Raw genomic sequence first — 24,121 nt, 5'->3', positions numbered from 1 at the left:
CAGTAACAGTATTCAGAAATTCAGACTGCATGAAAGTATATCTAAAATTAATAACATGTTTTGATTAAATGCTTTTTCCCAAAATGATTTTATTTAATATATTTTTTCTTCGAAACGAAAAATCGGTGAAGTTTCTGCTAGCTCCGTAACATACTGCTGAGCTTTGGCAAATGTTGTGTACACAAAGTAAGTGAAACTTTTCAATTATTCCATAGCCCGTGTTTGTAACGTACTATTTGCACTAAATGACATAATCAAAAAAACATTTGAGAATCATATCTTTGATGCCATTTGCAATAAAAGTGTTGCCATTTAGCTGAATTTCATCATTCTTCTGGAAAATTTTCCAAAACATTGACCTACTCTAGAATGACGTAATCACAGTCAGCTGTTTACAATATTGTTGGGGCAATTTGGCTGATATTTCCAACATCGATGTTTCTATTGCCAATTTTCCTATATTTTTCTTTTAAATAAAAGCCAAAACAATAAAAAGGTATATCATAACTGTACTGTACACTGGCAACGATTTATTTATGTCAAATAATTCAACATTAACTTTCAGTAAAATTGGCTGGAACTTCACTTTGATTGAAATAACAAACATTTAGACTTTAGTACATTATGCTTGCAACTCTGGATTGCAGAGCAATATGCTTTTAAATCGTCGTAAATTTCTGCGAATCTGACCTCGCTTTATCTTTGAAAAAAGCGAAGTCGCCCCGTTCTAGGTGGCTCAGTCGCACCAGTTGCCTGTTTTGTTAAGTTGCCTGGTTTAACTATTTAAGGAGAGTTCAGGAAATCATGAAAGTGCTTTCAGAGTTCACAGCCTATGTTTGATAGCCTTGTTGCAAATTGTTTTCATCACTAGCTATTTATAGAGTCATGGTACACATGTGACAATCATGTAAAAATGTTGGCTGTTGAAATACAAACAGAGGCAATGATTCAATGTTTATTGTAAATAAGTCAGGCCAATATTCATTTGTCATTAACACACACATAAACAAATGAATTGCTGCTCAGAGCCATCAAATAGAATGTAGGGGATGAGATTGTTTACCCACACATTCAAGTGAAAGCCATTATGCGGACACAGTAAAATGGTTCAATACTATTTTTATACCTGCGGCATCTGTTAGAATACCTGCATGTCGCACTAAGAAGAATCACAATGATATGCCATGTGCAATGTTTTTGGAAGTCATGAACAAGTCATTGGCAATCACCAAATATATCCCCATGATTTACCACGAAGATGTATTCTCTCCCGCAGTGGTAATGCATTGTTTGCAAAAAAAGTTTTGTTGGTATAAGGTGTATACCATTTCCGTCAAGTTTGACACATGATTTAAACATGAGAGTCATGATTTCGAGCTAAGGATCACACTTTCATTGATTAAAGTGCGCTGACATCATTATATGAATCTGTATTCCAGTGTTCTAGTGTTTTCAAGGATGATAAATTCAGGATTAACCCTGATATCAGAAATGTCAGCTGTTAATCTCCGACTTCTGTCTACAATGATAACCTATTGTTGAGTTTGTTTGTTGTTCAACATATGCATTAGGACTGGTAGGATTTACCTTTAAATGAAAATGAATGGCTTTAAAACACTTCAACATGCGTCTAACCTTCTTATGGCTTGGGGCCTGAATCCCTCATACCCAAACTAAATTGTGAACAACAAATTCAAACAAAGTAATCAAAGAGGTATGTCATGCAAGGGTCTTAAAAAGGCAAAAAAGCTGTGAAAAATAATATTTTCATTGCAGATGGTTTTGTTGACGTGTGACTGCTTAAATATAAAGATTAACGTCAAGTTCTCTGAAAACGAGTATAAGCAGCTGCAGCAGCACAGTAAGTAATGCATCTAGTTGACTTTTTTTTCTCCCGACCATTCATGATTATGGACAAAACGAATGTAAACACATTTCAATGAGTAAATTATTTGGACAAATAATTCAATAAACTGTAGCAAACTTACTAGATTGAAAACATAATTTGACCTCAGGCTATTTTTGCTCATCTGTTATTAGCTCAACTATTCGAAGAATAAGGATAGCTATACTACTCACCCTGGCGTCACACCTTAGTTGTTTTGCATGTAAGCACATTAAATACATCATATATTGCATGGAAACTTTGGATATTTATTCCCAACTTTCCAACCTACTAAATTAATAAAATTAAATTTAACACTTGAATAAAATTGCAAAAATGGGCCTTTATTATTTGACTTAGAAATTCTGGTTAAGGTTTTGCATGTAAGCACACATAGCTTAATATCTCAGCAAGTACTTGATGTATTGCATTGAGACTTTATACAACGGTACTCAACCATCCAACCTATTTAATTAACCAAGTTAGATAAGTTTGCATTTAATGCAAAATAATTGCCCTTTATTATTCAACTTGGAAATTCTGGTTAAGGTTTTGCATGTTACCACATTAAAGTCAATATCTCATCAAATACATCATTTATTGCATTGAAACTTTGGATATGTATTCCCAACTATCAAACCTACTAAATAAATGAAGTTAGATAACACTTTTTTAATAAAATGCAAATAATAGGGCTTTATTATTTGACTTATTTGAAATTCTGGTTAAGGTTTTGCATGTAAGCATACATAGGTTAATATCTCAGCAACTACTTGATGTATTGTATTGAAATTTTATACAATGGTACTCAACCGTCCATTCTACTTAAATAACCAAGTAAATAACTCTTTTTTTACATTAAATTCAAATAATGGTCCTTTTTTATTCGACATAGAAATTCTGGTTAAGGTTTAGCCACTTTTAAGTCAATACATCATGTATTGCATTGAAACTTTACACTCTGGTTCCCAACCATTCAACTTTCTTAATTAATCAAGTAAGATAACTCGATCTTGCATAATTATATAATTTTTGCTCCTTTATTATGCGACTTAGAAATTCTGGTTAAGGTTTTGCATGTTAGCACACATAGGTTAATATCTCAACAACTACTTGATGTATTGCATTGAGACTTACAATACAATGGTACTCAACCAACCAACCGTCTTAATTTATCAAGTAAGATAACTCTATCTTGCCTATAATATAAATTTTGCCCCTTTATTAGCTCGACTATTCGAAGAATAAGGAGAGCTATCCTAGTCGCCCAAGCGTCGGCGTCGGCGTAACCACTTATGTTAAAGTTTTTGTAAGAGTTTGTGTACCACCTCAAATATTGACATATGGCTTTGAAACTTTGCACACTTTTTCAACATCATGCCCCCACCCTGGACACAGGAGGAGGTAACTCGATCAAGCATTTTGACAAAAGTATGCCCCTTTTTTACTTAAAATTACGTTAAAGTTTGCGTATCACCTCAAATATGTTCAAAGTCCATTGACATCTGGCTTTGAAACTTTGCACACTTGTTCACCATCATGCCCCCAACCTGTACACAGGAGGAGATAACTCTATCAAGCATTTTGACAAAATTATGCCCCTTTTTCAACTTAGAATTTACGTTTAAGTTTGCGTACCACCTAAAATATTTTCAAAGTCCAATGACATCTGGCTTTGAAACTTTGCGCACTTGTTCACCATCATGCCCTCAACTTGTACACAGGAGGAGGTAACTCTATCAAGCATTTTGATTAAATTATGCCCCTTTTTCTACTTAGAATTTATGTTAAAGTTTGCGTACCACCTCAGATATTTTCAAGGTCCATTGACATCTGGCTTGGAAACTTTGCACGCTTGTTCCCCATCATACCATCAACCTGTACACAGCAGGAGGTAACTCTATCAAACATTTCAACAAAATTATGCCCCTTTTTCACCTTAGAATTTATGTTAAAGTTGGTGTACCACCTCAAATATTTTCAAAGCCCATTGACATCTGGCTTTGAAACTTTGCACACTTGTTCACCATCATGACCCCAACCTGTACGTAGGAGGAGATAACTCTATCAAGCATTTTGACAAAATTATGCTCCTTTTTCAACTTAGAATTTACGTTAAAGTTTGCATACCACCTAAAATATTTTCAAAGTCCATTGATATCTCGCTTTATAAACTTTGCGCACTTGTTCACCATCATGCCCCCAACCTGTACACAGGAGGAGGTAACTCTATCAAGCATTTTGATAAAATTATGCTCCTTTTTCTACTTAGAATTTATGTTTAAGTTTGCGTACCACCTCAAATATTTTCAAAGTCCATTGACATCTGGCTTGGAAACTTTGCACCCTTATTCACCATCATACCCTCAACTTGTACACAGGAGGAGGTAATTCTATCAAGCATTTTGAAAAAAATTATGCCCCTTTTTCGACTTAGAATTTAAGTTAAAGTTTGCGTACCACCTAAAATATTTTCAAAGTCCATTGACATCTCGCTTTATAAACTTTGCGCACTTGTTCACCATCATGCCCCCAACCTGTACACAGGAGGAGGTAACTCTATCAAGCATTTTGATAAAATTATGCCCCTTTTTTACTTAGAATTACGTTAAAGTTTGCGTATCACCTCAAATATTTTCAAAGTCCATTGACATCTGGCTTTGAAACTTTGCACACTTGTTCACCATCATGCCCCCAACCTGTACACAGGAGGAGATAACTCTATCAAGCATTTTGACAAAATTATGCCCCTTTTTCAACTTAGAATTTACGTTGAAGTTTGTGTACCACCTAAAATATTTTCAAAGTCCAATGACATCTGGCTTTGAAAATTTGCGCACTTGTTCACCATCATGCCCTCAACTTGTACACAGGAGGAGGTAACTCTATCAAGCATTTTGATAAAATTATGCCCCTTTTCTACTTAGAATTTATGTTAAAGTTTGCGTACCACCTCAGATATTTTCAAGGTCCATTGACATCTGGCTTGGAAACTTTGCACGCTTGTTCGCCATCATACCATCAACCTGTACACAGCAGGAGGTAACTCTATCAAACATTTCAACAAGATTATGCCCCTTTTTCACCTTAGAATTTAAGTTAAAGTTTGCGTACCACCTAAAATATTTTCAAAGTCCAATGACATCTGGCTTTGAAACTTTGCGCACTTGTTCACCATCATGCCCTCAACTTGTACACAGGAGGAGGTAACTCTATCAAGCATTTTGATAAAATTATGCCCCTTTTCTACTTAGAATTTATGTTAAAGTTTGCGTACCACCTCAGATATTTTCAAGGTCCATTGACATCTGGCTTGGAAACTTTGCACGCTTGTTCGCCATCATACCATCAACCTGTACACAGCAGGAGGTAACTCTATCAAACATTTCAACAAAATTATGCCCCTTTTTCACCTTAGAATTTAAGTTAAAGTTTGCGTACCACCTAAAATATTTTCAAAGTCCAATGACATCTGGCTTTGAAACTTTGCGCACTTGTTCACCATCATGCCCTCAACTTGTACACAGGAGGAGGTAACTCTATCAAGCATTTTGATAAAATTATGCCCCTTTTCTACTTAGAATTTATGTTAAAGTTTGCGTACCACCTCAGATATTTTCAAGGTCCATTGACATCTGGCTTGGAAACTTTGCACGCTTGTTCGCCATCATACCATCAACCTGTACACAGCAGGAGGTAACTCTATCAAACATTTCAACAAAATTATGCCCCTTTTTCACCTTAGAATTTATGTTAAAGTTGGTGTACCACCTCAAATATTTTCAAAGTCCATTGAGATCTGGCTTTGAAAATTTGCACACTTGTTCACCATCATGCCCCCAACCTGTACGTAGGAGGAGATATCTCTATCAAGCATTTTGACAAAATTATGCTCCTTTTTCAACTTAGAATTTACGTTTAAGTTTGCGTACCACCTAAAATATTTTCAAAGTCCATTGATATCTTGCTTTATAAACTTTGCGCACTTGTTCACCATCATGCCCCCAACCTGTACACAGGAGGAGGTAACTCTATCAAGCATTTTGATAAAATTATGCTCCTTTTTCTACTTAGAATTTATGTTTAAGTTTGCGTACCACCTCAAATATTTTCAAAGTCCATTGACATCTGGCTTGGAAACTTTGCACCCTTATTCACCATCATACCCTCAACTTGTACACAGGAAGAGGTAATTCTATCAAGCATTTTGACAAAATTATGCCCCTTTTTCGACTTAGAATTTAAGTTAAAGTTTGCGTACCACCTAAAATATTTTTAAAGCCCATTGACATCTCGCTTTATAAACTTCGCGCACTTGTTCACCATCATGCCCCTAACCTGTACACAGGAGGAGGTAACTCTATCAAGCATTTTGATAAAATTATGCCCCTTTTTCTACTTAGAATTTATGTTAAAATTTGCGTACCACCTCAAATATTTTCAAAGTCCATTGACATCTGGCTTGGAAGCTTTGCACGCTTATTCACCATCATACCCTCAACCTGTAAACAGGAGGAGGTAATTATCAAGCATTTTGACAAAATTATGCCCCTTTTTCGACTTAGAATTTACGTTAAAGTTTGCGTACCACCTAAAGTATTTACAAAGTCCAATGACATCTGGCTTTGAAACTTTGCGCACTTGTTCACCATCATGCCCCCAACCTGTACACAGGAGGAGGTAACTCTATCAAGCATTTTGATAAAATTATGCCCCCTTTTTACTTAGAATTACGTTAAAGTTTGCGTATCACCTCAAATATGTTCAAAGTCCATTGACATCTGGCTTTGAAACTTTGCACACTTGTTCACCATCATGCCCCCAACCTGTACACAGGAGGAGATAACTCTATCAAGCATTTTGACAAAATTATGCCCCTTTTTCAACTTAGAATTTAAGTGTAAGTTTGTGTACCACCTAAAATATTTTCAAAGTCCATTGATATCTTGCTTTATAAACTTTGCGCACTTGTTCACCATCATGCCCCCAACCTGTACACAGGAGGAGGTAACTCTATCAAGCATTTTGATAAAATTATGCTCCTTTTTCTACTTAGAATTTATGTTTAAGTTTGCGTACCACCTCAAATATTTTCAAAGTCCATTGACATCTGGCTTGGAAACTTTGCACCCTTATTCACCATCATACCCTCAACTTGTACACAGGAGGAGGTAATTCTATCAAGCATTTTGAAAAAAATTATGCCCCTTTTTCGACTTAGAATTTAAGTTAAAGTTTGCGTACCACCTAAAATATTTTCAAAGCCCATTGACATCTCACTTTATAAACTTTGCGCACTTGTTCACCATCATGCCCCTAACCTGTACACAGGAGGAGGTAACTCTATCAAGCATTTTGATAAAATTATGCCCCTTTTTCTACTTAGAATTTATGTTAAAATTTGCGTACCACCTCAAATATTTTCAAAGTCCATTGACATCTGGCTTGGAAACTTTGCACGCTTATTCACCATCATACCCTCAACCTGTAAACAGGAGGAGGTAATTATCAAGCATTTTGACAAAATAATGCCCCTTTTTCGACTTAGAATTTACGTTGAAGTTTGTGTACCACCTCAAATATTTTCCATTCAATTTATGTAAATATCTCAGCACATCATGTATTGCATTGAAATCTAATCTAACAGTGATCCATGCATGTTTCGCCAAAACTTTCAATCCATACACAGAAAAGCGGTGGAATAGTCGAGCGCGCTGTCTCTGTGACAGCTCTTGTTATTTGACTTAGAAGTTCTGGTGAAAGGCTTTAACATTGACCATAGCTCAAAACAATATTCAAATGAAACTTGAATATTAAAATGTCAGTGACATTATGCACATGTTTAGCAAATCCATTACTCTGGCTTTGATATGTGTTCAGTTATGCCCCTCTCCCAAAACAGACTAGCAGGTGGCGCTCTTGCTTTATCCTTTTGTGGGTCGAAAAATCAGGCTTTTTGAAAAAGGGAAACATAACTTAAAAATCCCTCACTAATTGGTATAGGCACATGTCCATGCTGAATGGAAAAATGCCCTAGACCTGCTTTTTCTCTTACTTTTACAAAGATAGAATGCACAATTTTCACTTTGCAGATGACACTAACACAGATGACTATATTCCGACTGGATTCTTTCCAAAAGGAGAAGTGGAAGTAGAACTTGATACAACTGGTATCAAACAGGCAAGTAGCTGCATTCTTAACAAAGTTTATAAGAGATGTACATAATTATATAACTTTTTTTAGCTAGTCTGTTTGTCTGAACCAAGTCCAGGTGTTTGAGATGGCCTTGGTATCAGAGGGTTTTGACTTTGTGAAAACTTAGCTTGCCAAAATAATAACAAACATTTCAAAACATTCACATGAAACTAAGTACACATTCACATGAGACTAAGTACACAGTTTGTGGAGTGAACTGCTGTGATAGTTTAAGAAAGATTGTTCTTTAATTTGGTTATTATGGTCGCTACGCATGACCTCAATTTACATAGCCAAGACCTGTTTGTCTTAGAGTAACATCCTCTTGAATTTATATTCTTTGCTCATTGTTACATAAACGTCCAAAGTTTATGAGGATTTTTTATGATATATATCAATATTTAGCTTTTCTGCCATCCTCTGTCAAGGTGGCGTGTGAGAGCTCTAGCTTGCTGCTGAGTAACAAACCATTTTGATTAAAAAGAAAACAATGCAAACAAGCATTATCATCTGCTTACACTGATCTTGTTTATGTCCACAATTAAGGAAATGGTGGCAGGCCCTTTGATAGAGGAAAAATAGCATACAATGTAGTTTTGACAAAAGGAGAAAATAATATGATTCACATATTGTTTAACTTGTTTTCAAACCTTTTATTCAACAAACCTACCCACATATTCATGAATGGCAAAAATATATACAGTATACAGTGACTTTACATTTGTACTTCTGTTTAGTTTCAACTCTCAAGAAGAACAGCAATCCTGTTTTGTGTTTTACCATATATTGGTCATATTTTTAACCATGTTAGACTTTCTAAGAATGCATTAATTTATTATGTTTAATGCTATTGTAGGAGCATGGTTACCTAGTTCATCGACGAAAACATGGGAACTACATGGTGTTCCGCTGCCTTAACTGTGGCCTTGACAGCTATGCTATGCACATCAACGGCTCCCCAATCATCACAAGTGCTCAACTCAAGGTTAACATTGTTATTTTTCCATTGCCAGCTAGAAGTTACATACAAGTGAAGGTTTGCATTTGGCTGTCAATGAAAAACTATGGAAACAGCTGAAAGCATCTCATTAATAAACATGATTAAAGTTTGATTTAACAAGCAAGATGTAGAAGTTGGCTTTGATTTTGACTCATTCATTGTTGATCATCAACAAATTAGCTTTGTGTGAAATGAAAAGATGCTTGTTTCAATGATAAAACATCAAAGTCCCTGTTAGATCTCTTATGCACTATTTTTTCCACTTTAAAGCACTTTAAAATTGAATGGCTTTAGGTTTTTATTTACAAAACTCGGGGTTGCTGTCTAGTGTTTGTTTATGGTTTCTTTTTGCAGTACAAAATGTATACACTTAATCATCTGTTTACTTGAACTACAAAGTAAGTAATTAAATAAATGGTCACAAAAGCAAATAGTTTTATGTCTTTAAAGTAATAGTAATTAGATTGATAGCATATGAAAGGTGAAGTAATTGTTATGTAATCAATTGCATTTTAGACACAGGATAATGCTATTTAATCAATTATTTTCTAATTCAAAAGTAATCAGCATATGTGTTGTTTACAGAGTGAAAGCCTGGTGATAGACAGACTGCAGCACTTGGACGACTATTCAGAGGTTTTCAAAATAGTGCTGGCCAACAAAGATCTGCCCATTACAAAAATGCCAGGTAAAACATGTTCCATACATTGTTCTCTTATAATGAGAAGGCCATCTTTAACTGCTGTGAATGATCACCATTTTTAGCATGACTATACAAAGAACAAGGAGAGCTGTTATACTCACCCTGGCGCCGGCAACATTCCTTAGTTATGAATTTGCATGTTAGCACCTTTAAGTCATTATCCCTGGAAATACATCACATATTGCATTGAATCCGACCTACTGAATTAATGAAGTTAGATAACACTTTTTGTGTCGCCTGAAAAGACGACATATAGGGGTTACTTTTGTCGGCGGCGGCGGCATCCGCGTCCCATTTTCGCTTGTCCGGGGTAGATCTCCTAAACTATTAGTGGTATCAACTTGAAACTTCATATGTAGATAGATCTAATTGAGGGCAAGTGCAGTGCACAAGAACTGTTACTCTTGCTTCCATATTTTTAGAGTTATTGCCCTTTGTTATTTTTCATGCTTAAAGTTTTGTCCGGGGCATATCTTGTAGAATATAAGAGTTATCAACTTGAAACTTCATATGTAGATAGATCTCATGGAGGGCAAGTGCAGTGCACAAGAACTGTTACTCTTGCTTTCTTAGTTTTAAAATTATTGCCCTTTGTTAATTTTCATGCTTAAAGTTTTGTCCGGGGCATATCTTGAAGAATATAAGAGGTATCAACTTGAAACTTCATAGCTAGATAGATCTCATTGAGGGCAAGTGCAGTGCACAATAACAGTAACTCTTGCTTTCTTAGTTTTAAAGTTATTGCCCATTGTTAATTTTCATGCTTAAAGAATATAAAAGGTATCATCTTGAAACTTCATAGCTAGATAGATCTCATTGAGGGCAAGTGCAGTGCACAAGAACCGTTACTCTAGCTGCCATATTTTTAGAGTTATTGCCCTTTGTTAATTTTCTTGCTTAGGTTTTGTCCGTGGCATATCTCGTAAACTATAGGAGGTTTCAACCTGAAACTTATTCCGTAGGTATATCTGATTGAGGGTTCAAATGCCACCTACACTTGAAAGTTAAATGGCAACATCATTGTCTATAAATGAATAAAATGCCAATCTAATAGCTATAATGTCGACAGTAAATAATTCGTCAGGCGACACATCCGACTCGCGGAGTTCTAGTTTGATATAATGCTGTACACAGGTCTTTATGATTCAACTTTATTTATATATTTTGTGTGAACGTCCCTCATTATATTGATGTATATCCCACATGGGGATGATATATTGCGAAACAACAGAATGGTGTTGGTGCATACTCTGAAATGGTTTTGGTCTTTCATTTTTGTATGGATTTTCAAATAAAGGGCTTAAAAGGTGTTTGTTTTATGACAATGGCTGATTTCCATGCAATTTGGCCCAAGTGAGAAAGTCTGATAAGTTGTGGGGCAGAAAAGATGCAAGCCTGGTTAGAGCTACCCTGGATCTCAAATGTGTGCAAATGTATAGCACTGCCACCACAGGGGGCCCCTGGTGAACATCCCTCCTGAAAGAAGATTAGTATTCATATGGTTGAGACATAGAATCCAGGGCTCTGAAAGTCAACTTCAAGTATCTTATCACTATCACACTAATCTGCCATAAATGTGATGACATTTGCTTACAAACCTAAATATGATTATATGTCAACAAGTATAAATGTACATGTTTTTATATTATTTGACAAGTCATGGTATAATTTTTTTGGTAATTTTGATAATACAGCAAAGAAGAATTTCCTGCTAAAATCATATGACAATGAAGTCCTAGGGTCAGTACTTGACTATTATAGATTTACAGGGTTTGAGAAGTTGGCAGAATACTTGCTGTTTTCATTTTTAAACCACAGTATATGTGTGAAACACCTGAGACTTTTTTCTATTAAATTTTAAGTCACTGCCCCTCAGTAAACACTGAATGTTTTCTTTACAAAAAGATTTATTCCCATGCTTTTAGAAAAGTGAATGAATAGAATTTAATTAAGTTTATCCCATCTGTAATTTTCAAAGAGATGTGTTAAACATGTTCAAGTTGTTTATTTATTTTGCAAGGTTGCTTCAGATAGTGCTTACAATTTGCAACAAATCTGCAACAACACATTCAAATGGAATAATCTAAGGAAACCCTTACTCAGTATTTTATTTGCTTATATATGATAGGAGAAGGAATATGTGTTCATATACAAGAAACAAATAAACATCACTGTGGCGTGATCTTGTTGACATTAACAGCAAACTTGAGACATTGATCTGCAGACAAATGCAAGCAACATCAAGTGACAATGTTTGGAGGAAGATTGCAGTGTTATCTCGCTGCGCAGAGTGAGGGGGACAAACGGCTGTCAAATTTCCCCAGCTTTTCATATTATATATGCAATGTACATCAACCTTGGATTTAGTTTGTCATGTGTATGTGTTATAAGGGCAGATCTGCTGCAGTTTAAACTAAATTGAAAATCCAAGTGCTGTTAAGAGGCTCTTAATTTGTGTCAAAAACAGGTAAGTAAAACAGTGCCTTTTGAAAACGTAGTGGATGGTAATGTCATTATGGCTGTATAGATTTTATTCTTCCTTTTTTAATTTTTAGAGTCTGTGATGTAGATTTATTCAAAATAAAGTACAGTATTAATTAATAAATTTTGCTTTTGTTAAGACCATTATCTGTAATTCGTTTATGTATCATCATATTTGAATACATGCAGCCATAGTTGCCAGCAAGAGGGGAAAATGTAATTAAATGGTTAGCCAAAAATTACGAAAAGGGTTTTAAATTATTAATGGTTTAAAGTTTGATAGCCCTAAATGTCAAAATAAAAACACTTACATAAGTAAGTGCACATTTATAAAGCAGTATTGCTCTTACTATGTGGGATGTCACCAGATTTGATTTCTTGACACATTAGTGCATGTTGGGATGTAATACTGAGTTCATGTCTGATATACTTTCCTTATCAAGACTGTGTGTGTGGATTAGATTAAACTTACTTAGGGTGAATAACTGGGAGTACAAACCTTATCTCAATGTTCATCAATGTATTTTAGATTGTATAAGAAATAAAATGGACTTTTATTTATAAAAAAAACTAATTGTATCGATAATAAAAGTTAAAGGAAAGAAAATGGACTTATAATTTGAGATATTTAGTTTTGTAATCAAGGAGGATAATTTTATGTAGATATTTAACTACTAAATTCACTGCAAGTTGTTTTGACAGTTAATTTTATAATTTGCATTCACATTTGCATTCAAGCCATGATTGTATGCACATGCTGTTGTCATTGTTAACATAGCATCCATGTGTATGTTCGTTTATGGTATACTTCTGTAAAAATGGTGCTCTTGTTTGAACTATTGCCTTATTCATGTACACATTTTCTTTTTTTTCTAGTTGTAACACATAAGCTAATGATAATGCAGATACATGTACTAGTACACTGTTAGACTGGTAGTCACGTTTGCCTGTACTAGTGCGTTGGTAGACTGGTATTCACATATTTATGTACAGGTACTAGTTTGACATGTGGACTGGTAGTCACCTATTCCTGTACGGGTACTAGTTTACCTGTAGACTGATAGTCACATACATGTATTTCTGTATAGGTAATAGTGTTCCTCACTGTATACCGGTAGGTAGTCGCATATTCCTGTACAGGTACTAGTTTAGTGGTAGATAGAACCAATGCACTGGTAGACCTATGGTAACATATTCCTGCCAAGGTACAAGTGCACAGGTAGACTGATAATCACATATTCCTGTACTAGTGCTAGATGGTAGACTGGTATTCACATATTCCTGTACCAGTTCTCAAGTAGGCTGGAAGTCACATATTCCTGTACTTGTTTACATGTAGACTGGTATTCACATATTCCTGTACTAGTTTTCAGGTAGACTGGTAGTCACATATTCCTGTACTAGTTTGCAGATAGACTCTGGTAGTCACATATTCCTGTACTAGTTTTCAGGTAGACTGGTAGTCACATATTCCTGCACTAGTTCACAGGTAGACTGGTAGTCACACATGTTCCTGTACTAGTTTTCAGGTGGACTGGTAGTCACATATTCCTGTACTAGTTTGCAGATAGACTCTGGTAGTCACATATTCCTGTACTAGTTTTCAGGTAGACTGGTAGTCACATATTCCTGCACTAGTTCACAGGTAGACTGGTAGTCACACATTTCTGTGCATTACAGATCCCCAGTCAGTGAGCTATGAGGCTGTGCAGTCGACTCTGAATGTAATCCAGCAACAGTTGTCTGACTTTGTGATTCAGGAAGAGGCCGATATGGAGAATAGAATCAGGTATGGATGGACATGAATGGTCAAGTTTGTTGGAGTTTTAAAATATAGGGTTATGTTTATACAACTTCTGTCTGACAGTAGGAATAATGGATGAAGAAGAGGATAACATATAATGAGGGCAGTAGCTTAGAGGGGAGGCAATGTGTGTTGGCTGATGCGATGAAGTAGTGACTATATGAATACTGGGTTAATTCTAATATAACGACATTTTGAGTACTGGTATGTATAGTAGATATGCAAGCCCTTCAAAGACAAAGGATTGTAAATCCACCGTTATTTCTTATACCTTTTGGTAAAGGAAAGGCAGGCAAGGTTCTTAAGATCATGATACATGTAGTATTCCAAAACCTATCATTGTTTAAAAAAAAGTTCATTCTTGCGATCTCAATGTGCATCATTGCAATTGGCCTTTGGCCGAATAGTAAATAAAGTTTGTCATAGTTTTTTACTACAAATTTGACCATTTTCTCACTATAATTCTCATGTTTTATGTTCCTGTGTGTGCAGGCAGCATGAGGAGAGTCAACGGGAGGAGTTCCAGGATCTGCAAACCAAACTCAAGGAGGAGAAAAAGCGTATGATCAGGTAAGAAACTGCCAAAAAAAAATCACAATGATACAGAAGCAAGCATCTGGTATAAGAATTGTATGAAATTCAGATATGTTATTTATTTTGATAAAGAATGGGAATTGTAATCTAGATCTTCTGCTTTAAGACACATGAATTGCACAACTTAAAGCATTGGTAATTTCTCTTAAACAATTGTTATCTGTATTTCAGTCTACTTATAAACAGTGCACAGTTTGATACAGTGGAGGAGAAATCTCCTAGAGGTATGATAGCTTATACTCTACGTGTGTGATAAGAGAACAGTGGTTGATAAAAGTCTTACGACAGATTTATCTTGGTTTCTTTTTACAAATCTTGGTGATAATACAGAAAAGATTAGATTACATGTCCATGATGTATACGTTTCAGATTCATCTAAAAGATCAACTGAGGCAAGAAGGACGCCTGCGAAAAAGGTGAATACAGTCCTCATAGACTGATGCCGAGCTGAACTTGATTGTATAAAACTTCGGTAGTTCTCCACAAGTTATCTTTAGGCTTGTTTCATATTCAAATGATTTGATTGGTTAATAGTTTGACAAATGTTAACCAATCAATACATATTTTGGTTAACTCAGACCAGCAATTTTTTTTACATGTTTTATACTATTATATTCAACTCCTTAATCAACTTCAAAAACACCCATTTTGATATCTTTATACCCATATATATTGCGTTGGTATTTTTAACCAGGTTTTCACATAGTTAAACCTGGTCATTAGAATGACTAACGTTGTTGTTTGGGCGGGTGGCCGGGCGGCGTCAAACTCACCTTTGATACTGAATAATTTCAGTAAGGGTTGACATATCTTGACCAAACTTGGTCTATAGGAAGAGTTTATGGATACCTTTCATGGGATTGTGTTTAGTGGACCCTAGAGTCAAGGTCAAGGTCACTGTTACTAAAAATAGAAAAACGGTTGAAACTGAATAACTTTAGTTAGGGTTCACATATCTTGACCCAACTTGGTATAAAGGAAGAGTTTATGGATACATTTCATGGGATTGCATTTGGGGTCCCTAGTTTGTTAGATAAAGTAAGCAAACTGCCCTTTAACCTATCTGTACTGATGGGCAATGTTGCCGCTATATTTATGTCTCTGGGGGAGACATATTGTTTTTGCCCTGTCCGTCAGTCCGGTAGTCCGTCAGTCCGTCCGTACGTCACACTTCGTTTCCGATCGATAACTGGAAAACCGCATGACCTAGGATCACCAAACTTGGTAGGGAGGTTGGTCGTGAGGTGTAGAGGATCCCTATTGTTTTTGGGGTCACTAGGTCAAAGGTCAAGGTCGCGGCGACCCCCAATATAAAAAACATTTCTGCTCAAAATCTTGAGAACGGTTTGACCTAGGTTCACCAAACTTGGTAGGGAGGTTGGTCATGAGGTGTAGAAGATCCCTATTGTTTTGGGAGTCACTAGGTCAAAGGTCAAGGTCGGGGCGACCCCCAATGTAAAAAACATTTCCGCTCAATATCTTGAGAATGGTTTGACCTAGGTTCACCAAACTTGGTAGGGAGGTTGGTCATGAGGTGTAGAAGATCCCTAGTGTTTTTGGGGTCACTAGGTCAAAGGTCAAGGTCGCGGCGACCCCCAATGTAAAAAACATTTCCGCTCAATATCTTGAGAATGGTTTGACCTAGGTTCACCAAACTTGGTAGGGAGGTTGATCATGAGGTTTAGAAAACTCCTATATTTTGGGGGGTCACAAGGTCAAAGGTCAACGTCGCTGTGACCTCTAATGTAAAAAAATATTTCCGTGCAATATCAGGAGAATGCTTTGATCTAGGTTCACCAAACTTTGAAGTGAGGTTGGTCATGATGTCTAGTTGATTTTGCGATCAGTTGGTCAAAGGTCAAGGTCACTGACCTTGAGGTGAAGAACCGGTTTCTGCTCAATAACTCAAGAACGTTTACACCCAGGAACTTCATACTTGGTATGCCAGTTAGTCATGACTAGTTGATGGCCCCTATTGATTTTGGGATCAGAAGGTCAAAGATGAAGGTCACAATACTGTGAGGTAAAAAATGGTTTCCGCTCAATAACTAAAGAATGCTTCCACCCAGGAACTTAATACCTGGTATGCCAGTTGATCATGACTAGTAGATGACCCGTATTGATTTTCAGGTCAGTAGGTCAAAGGTGAAGGTGACCTTGAGGTAAAATAACAGTTTCCGCTGATTTACTAAACACAACTTCGGCCCAGGAACTTCATACTTGGTTTGCTAGTTGGTCTTGATTATAAGATGACCACTATTGATTTTGAGGTCAGTAAGTCAAGGTCAATTTCTTTGTCACCAGTACGTACGTCACACTTCTTTTGGCTCAATAACTTATGAAAGCTTGGACCCAGGAACTTCATACTTGGACCCAGGAACTTCATACTTTGTATGCAGGTTGGTCATGACCAGTAGATGACCCCTATGTTTGTTCGTCTCCAGTCCAAAAGTACAAATTTCATGTCCATCATTGATTATTTCTCACCTACGACCACACAATGGGGGAGACATGCGCTTTTTCAAAAAAGCAATCTCTAGTTGTTTCACTCTTTTAACACATTCACAATGATATGAAAATATGTCTTGTCTGTACACTGTTGCTATGGTTCAAGGCATACCCAATGGTTAAAAATAAGTTGAGGCTTTCTTATGAAACTGCCAAAAAAAAGAGATTTAATTATGTAAGATCAAGATTGCAGTCACTCAGATACAATCCATCATCCATGTATGGAGAACTTATGGAGTTATGATATCTGTAATATAAACTTTACCTCATAAAACTATGCATGTATTTTTATCTTCAATATAAAGCAAACCTCAGAAAACTATGCTTGTATAATGTTTTGAATACTACGCAGATTTAATGATATAAGAAGTGCAAGTCATTTACATGTACATAAATTATGTACATATTAGTAATGAATCTAGCTTTTCTGAATGTTAATTGGTGAGTGATAGCATGAAATAATGTTTTGTCTAGCATTTGTCTTGACCCATCCTTTTGTTTTTTATCAGAAGACTGTATCTCGAGTGAAATCTCTGCCACCGACCCTAGAGCCGGAAAGTGATAGTAAGTATACTTTACAGTAAAATAGCCAACTTTGTTAATAGAACTTTCCTGTTATATCCCTTCTGTTTTACATATTCACACGTAGGCATCCACATGGGAGAAAATGATCATGCGTTACAATGAATATCATATTTTTGATATATTCAAAAGGAAACATGATTATCAACTTTTACAAGAAGTGATAAATTTATTTATTATAATGATCGAAAGGCGTACACATATGACAACTTGGGAAATGGAAGAAAGGAACAATATTTATTATCTTTATTCCATTCTCTGTGAGCCTGAAAGTCATCATTTCTGATAGTATGCAGATTTTTTTACTCTACTTTGGAGCAAGGTTAACGAATAAGTTGTCTCTAGTATATATTTTTCTACGACATATTTTGATCTGCGAAGTGCATTACAAAATACAGTACCGGATATCATTTCTGAAAAGCAAAGAAAAAAAAAGCAGATTTTTTAATTATAACCCCACAAACGAAGTTTGAGGGGGTATATAGGAGTGAGCTTGTCGGTCAGTCGATCTGTCGGTTTTCATGGTTTCCGGACGATAACTTATGAAAGGCTAGACAGATTTGAAAATTTTTTGGTACACAAGTGTAACATCAGAAGATACAGGTCAAGTTCGATATTGGGGCTGGTGGGGCCAAGGTCAAGGTCACTGTTACTAAAAATAGAAAATCGGTTTCCGGACGATAACTTAGAAAGGCTAGTTATGTCTCCCCCTCTCTGGGGGAGACATATTGTTTTTGCCCTGTCCGTCAGTCCGGTAGTCCGTCAGTCCATCAGTCCGTACGTCACACTTCGTTTCCGATCGATAACTGGAAAACCGCATGACCTAGGATCACCAAACTTAATAGGGAGGTTGGTCGTGAGGTGTAGAGGATCCCTATTGTTTTTGGGGTCAAAGGTCAAGGTCGCGGCGACCCCCAATATAAAAAACATTTCTGCTCAAAATCTTGAGAACGGTTTGACCTAGGTTCACCAAACTTGGTAGGGAGGTTGGTCATGAGGTGTAGAAGATCCCTATTGTTTTTGGGGTCACTAGGTCAAAGGTCAAGGTCGCGGCGACCCCCAATGTAAAAAACATTTCCGCTCAATAGTACGTCACACTTCGTTTCCGCCCAATAACTATAGAACTCTTAGACCCAGGAACTTCATACTTGGTATGCTAGTTGGTCATGACTAGTAGATGACCCCTATTGAATTTGGGGTCACTAGGTCAAAGATCAGGGTCAACGTGACCTTGAGGTGAAGAAACGGTTTCCACTCAATAACTAAAGATCCTTTGGGTCCAGGAACTTCATACATGGTATGCTAGTTGTTCATGACTATTAGATGACTCCTATTGATTTTGAGATCAAAAGGTCAAAGGTCAAGGTTACCTTCAGGTAAAAAATGTTATGTTGGCAGTGACCTTAAGCTTAAAAATGGTTTCTGCTCAATAACTAAAGAAAGCTTGTACCCAGGAACTTCATAGTTGTTCATGACTAGTAGATGACTCCTATTGATTTTGAGATCAGTAGGTCAATGGTCAAGGTCACCGTGACCTTGAGGTGAAGAAACTGTTTCCGCTCAATAACTAGAGAACGCTTGCAACCAGGAATTTCATACTTGGTATGCTAGTTGGTCATGACTAGAAGATGACCCATATTGATTTTGAGATCACTAGGTCAAAGGTCAAGGTTGCCATGACCTTGAAGTGAAGAAAAAGTTTCCGCTCAATAACTAAAGATCCTTTGGTTTCAGGAACTTCATAATTGGTAAGCTAGTTGTTCATGACTAGAAGATGACCCCTATTGATTTTCAGATCAAAAGGTCAAAGGTCAAGGTTACCTTCAGGTAAAAAATGATACGTTGGCGGTGACCTTAAGCTTAAAAATGGTTTCTGCTCAATAACTTAAGAACGCTTGTACCCAGGAACTTCATTCTTGGTACGCTAGTCGGTCATGACTAGTAGATGACCCCTATTGATTTTGAGATCAGTAGGTCAAAGGTCAAGGTTGCCATGACCTTGAGTTGAAGAAATTTCTTGTCAGCAGTGTAACTTCTAAATTACTCAACAGATTTAAATAAAACAATACATGCATGATAAAAGAAGATGCAATGTGCAGTAACCTTGGAGTTATGGCCTCTTTTCAAAGGAATGGTTTGCCATTCCTGTGTCCAGGCGGCATTTGGGGGTATTTGTCACTCCTGTGACAGCTCTAGTTGACTTTTGTTCTGTTAGTACATTACAGTATACAATATTTGCATATGATGTCACAGTGTTTAAAGAATGTGATGAGTTATATAGAATCATAAATAGAATTTGTTTGGATGTACAAAAGTATTAAAAAGATGCTTGCACGGTAGCAATATATTAATTGCTTAAAATCCCCCTGTTAAATGTCAAAATCTGCTTGAATTCAGAACAAAAGTGTCGAAATCCGCTGGTATGTTCTCCAAAATTATGACATGTATTCATATTTGAAATGTATTTGTAAGTGAGTCATATAATTTTCTCATTTACAGTTTGTTTTTTTAACATCTTAAAACAGTTTTAGATAACAATATTTTTGTTTATTTTTCAATGGTCTTATAATCTGATTGAACATTTAAGCATTAAAGTGGACCAGGCTTCCTGGTTGCAGATTGTATGGGCTGTGTATGTTTTTTCTCTGTATATTATTGCTTTGTATGTATGCCCGGTCTATATTTTCCAGCTATGTTTGGGTTTGATGGCCTTGAGAACACAGATGAGACGTTCTACAGAGACTCGTCCAGCGAGAGTGACAGGGATGGGGCAGACGATGGTAAGGGTAATAATAAATCTGTATAACACATGTGTTCATGTCTAAATTTCATGAAGTTCTGTGTTTTTAAGTGATGGTTCTGTGAAAAAAAAATTAACTCAGCAAAGATCACTGAACTATGATTGACATTGTTCAAGCCCAATTTCGCTATATAGTCTTGATAAGAAAGCAATAGCATGTAAAAAGAAGAAATTTATTTCGACACACACCTGTATGATGAAGATTTTGTTCTTTGTATGATGAGGTATTTAAAATAAAATGACTGTACATGAAAGTCATAACATAATGAGTACTTCCTGCTGGTGATAATAGAAAAAGTATTTTAGCAGTGAAAAAGCTGTATCAGAGTGTCGTTGTAAGAAGGATATAACAATAACCCATTATTTCTTTCCAAGAAGTCATGGAGCAGCGTATGTCTGTCCGACGCAAGCCTAATCTGACGTACTCATCATCCGTGCCGATCTCAATGCCAGCATGGAACAACCCCAGTCGACCCGACCCCTTGGAGGAAGAGGAAGATGTAAGGACTAGTGACATTTTAAGTCTGCTGGAGTGTCACAAACTGCAACAAAACAAAAAACTTTTTTCATTTCCTCAATTGCGTTTATTTCACATCAAAATGTTCAAAAATAATCAGAAATATTTTTGAATTATGAACTGGAATATTTTAATGGAACAGGTTCCATGTAGTTTAAAAAAAATTATATTGCGGGCATTTAGAATTGAAAAAAAGGTCTTTTTAGGTTTTTATGATTAGGTTGTATTAGTTTTATTAAGCAACCGCATACATATATCAGAATAAATAGTCCTGATACATTGTCCCTTAAATGCTAAAACTCATTAATTGATTTCATTTCAAACTGCAGTTATTAAGTTGTTGCACTAGAGTGACTACATGTAGCTCAATATTGACTGTCAACATCATGTTTCAGCTTACTCCATCTGACCCGAGCCAGATTGCTGCCAGCATGCAGGCTCTAGCACAGAGTATCACAGATGACCACAGGTAACACCAATCTTCTAGAACCCCAGTTAAAATGTTTGACAGGGTCTTACACATAGTCTTCATTGCTTCTTTTGTTCTCTAAGATAGCCCTTTAATCACAAGAAGTGTAAATTTGGAATGGTACAACACTGTTTTTCCAACAAGGCAGTTAAGGGATTATATCTTTAAAGTGGAAAAGCACATATGTTCAATGCACATACCTGTAATGCTTGTTGCATTTTGAATGTTTTTGTGAGGAAAGAGCTCCCAGTCTATATGTTTTTTATTCAGGTACATATTTGGTGACCGACCCCGGCCTAGGCTGAACACCGGAGATTTCAACCGCTGAACCCCCGTCATGCGTGTGTGGAGACTAAAGCAAACATCTGCTGGATCTGTATATAAACAATACATTGCTGTCAACCAGTATTTCCAAGCTACCAATGTGAACCAGCGTACTGTTTGTGTTGGTGATTGGTATTTTTCATTTTATTTGATGAAAAAAATGAAGAAAAAAAGCATTAAAAAGTCGGGTAAAATTCCTGTAAAGGAACGAAAAAAAAAGAGTATGATGATAGTGTATATATTTCACCCATGTGACAGTATTTTGATGTGTTGATGACAGGACAGAGTAAGGCATGAAAGTACATGTTATTATCCTGCCAGTAAGAGCTGTTGTGATTAACAAATTGAAATGTGAAAATGAAATGGTCGGCTATGTTAAGACAAACCTTCATGTGAAAAATGATAGATGTAGAGAGAAAACATGTCTGTATTAACACCATTTGTTTTCAGTCTAGTTTGAAATTGAAATATGCAAATAACTATGTTGATTTAATGTTCAATTATTTGATTTAAATTTTATTCCTATTGAGAATTTAGTCAATTAGTGAAATAATGTGTATTAATTATTAGATATGATGATGATTTATGCAGTATGGCTATATCCCCCACTTAAACATGGCATGCTTATGGTGCTTTATCAAGTTTGTCCATGATATCTGCAGTGGGATTCCTTAATTCCAAATTAACCAGCAGTAACAAAAAAACCTTCATATTGTGTATGTAGAAATTGAATGCCTTGAGGAAAGTAGGGAATGCTATGTTGGAGAGTGTGACCTCAATATCATGGTTGTGTTTGAACAGCATTAAGCATATCTAGGTTGTTTCTGCAATTCCATTGTTGGTAATCTCTTTACATTATCATTCTGTCTGTAATCCAATTTTACCGTAAACGTTTTTCATGTTTTTCTATTTTTTTCTTTTCTGAGCAAAAATAAAATTTGTGTCTACCATTTTAATGTTTGAAAGGGGACATATATACATATGTACTGCAGTACCTGTATGTATTCTGTTGATGAGGATACCACTTTTAAAAATGCTTTAAACATGATAAATTCTATTGAATACCAGTCCTGAGATTACTACGGGCTCGTTCCTTTGTTTTCAGTGTACATGTTCTTTGTACCAACATAAGTCTCAAATATTGACATAAGTGCTTCCATTTAAGGTAAGCCATCCATCATTAGGATGCAAAAATGCTAATGCATTTTAGATAATTATTAACATCAAGATATATGTCTGATTTATATTTTAGATTTTGATAATAGTTATTGTGAGTTGATTTCTTAAAAAAGAGGTAATAAAACCAGATTTTACCACGATTATATAGCAATTTTATTTATTTGTTTCTTGGAGAACATAATGCCTATACAAAAAAGCTTTCTATGAAAACATTAAAAATATTCAGAACTTAACACCTTTTAACTTTACCAGAACCATTTTTTTGTATTTCTGATGGGCGGATTATCTTAAAGTTTTTTTGTTTTAATTTATGATCTTTTTATGTTCTAACATGATGTTCTCTAAAATGGACATTTGATAAGGAGGCGATGTAAAGATTTGTTTACAATCATATTGAATGTGTAGAGTAATGCAGATGACTGTTAAAAAGTTTATGATAATCTATGACATGTACATATACACAAATTTAATGTTTTGTCCATATAGACAACTAGTCGGTTACCATTAAGGCATTGTTTATGTCTTGCGGGTGTTGCATTCTTTTTGAGTGTGTATTATTTTCTTTGATATCGAAGACACCAACCAAGCCTTTATGTTGGATAATGGGAAATATGTTGGATTATACATGTGAGTTGAATTGAGAGAAAGTTGAACACATACATGTAGAAGAGTTGTATTACCATGAGAAAGTATTCCATGTAATGTCAGTAGAAAGACGTTAATGATTCAATAAAATAAAAGAAGAAACCAAATGTTTGTTTTTCAGTGTAAAAGCGTTCAGTACAGTGCTATAAGCTTTATCCCTGTATGTTATTAAGTATTGAATGTTTTATTAATGCGGTTCATCAGTTTATATAAATTACGTTTATTTAGCCTAACAAATATCTTTGCACTACATGAAGGTATTCATATAGAGATGAACTAGAATTCTTAACAAGAGCTATCCTGGTAGTGGTGACGACCACCACACGCTACTCTGACACATGATGTTATTTATTGTTTCTTGCATATAAATCTAAACATAATATATCATATTCAAATATTTTGAGGGAAGTAATTATTTTTGGTTTGTTGCAAGA

The 24,121-nt window shown here is 35.8% G+C and overlaps 1 protein-coding gene across 3 annotated transcripts; it reads left to right on the top strand.

Annotated features, from left to right (window-relative positions):
* The first annotated feature begins 66 nt into the window (after positions 1-66).
* On the top strand, positions 67-23,788 carry LOC128230214 (uncharacterized). 3 transcript variants are annotated; one of them, XM_052942293.1, is made up of 14 exons: positions 67-186; positions 1,777-1,861; positions 7,978-8,066; positions 8,938-9,066; positions 9,667-9,769; positions 13,946-14,054; positions 14,562-14,639; positions 14,835-14,887; positions 15,033-15,079; positions 17,681-17,735; positions 20,444-20,533; positions 20,932-21,053; positions 21,466-21,539; positions 21,810-23,788. In XM_052942293.1, the coding sequence occupies exons 2-14, from the start codon at positions 1,777-1,779 to the stop codon at positions 21,865-21,867; spliced, it is 1,092 nt and encodes a 363-aa protein (XP_052798253.1). In that variant the 5' UTR covers positions 67-186; the 3' UTR covers positions 21,868-23,788. The 3 variants fall into 3 exon arrangements, with proteins under 3 accessions (XP_052798253.1, XP_052798251.1, XP_052798252.1); XM_052942291.1 differs by having other exon boundaries at positions 71-186; positions 20,929-21,053; XM_052942292.1 differs by lacking the exon at positions 67-186 and adding an exon at positions 396-496 and having other exon boundaries at positions 20,929-21,053.
* Positions 23,789-24,121: the final 333 nt, after the last annotated feature.

Source organism: Mya arenaria, chromosome 4, assembly GCF_026914265.1.
Source record: "Mya arenaria isolate MELC-2E11 chromosome 4, ASM2691426v1".
Taxonomy (NCBI): Eukaryota; Metazoa; Mollusca; class Bivalvia; order Myida; family Myidae; genus Mya; species Mya arenaria.
This window is presented reverse-complemented; position numbering and strand designations above follow the sequence as displayed.

What these genes read in the sequence shown, in the direction of transcription:
- LOC128230214 (XM_052942291.1), top strand. Translation starts at nt 1,777, where the DNA reads ATGGTTTTGTTGACGTGTGACTGCTTAAATATAAAGATTAACGTCAAG. An exon ending in TAAGCAGCTGCAGCAGCACA is followed by an intron (nt 1,862 to 7,977) that starts GTAAGTAATGCA and finishes TTCACTTTGCAG; the next exon opens with ATGACACTAACACAGATGAC. An exon ending in AGTATCACAGATGACCACAG is followed by an intron (nt 21,540 to 21,809) that starts GTAACACCAATC and finishes TTTTTTATTCAG; the next exon opens with GTACATATTTGGTGACCGAC.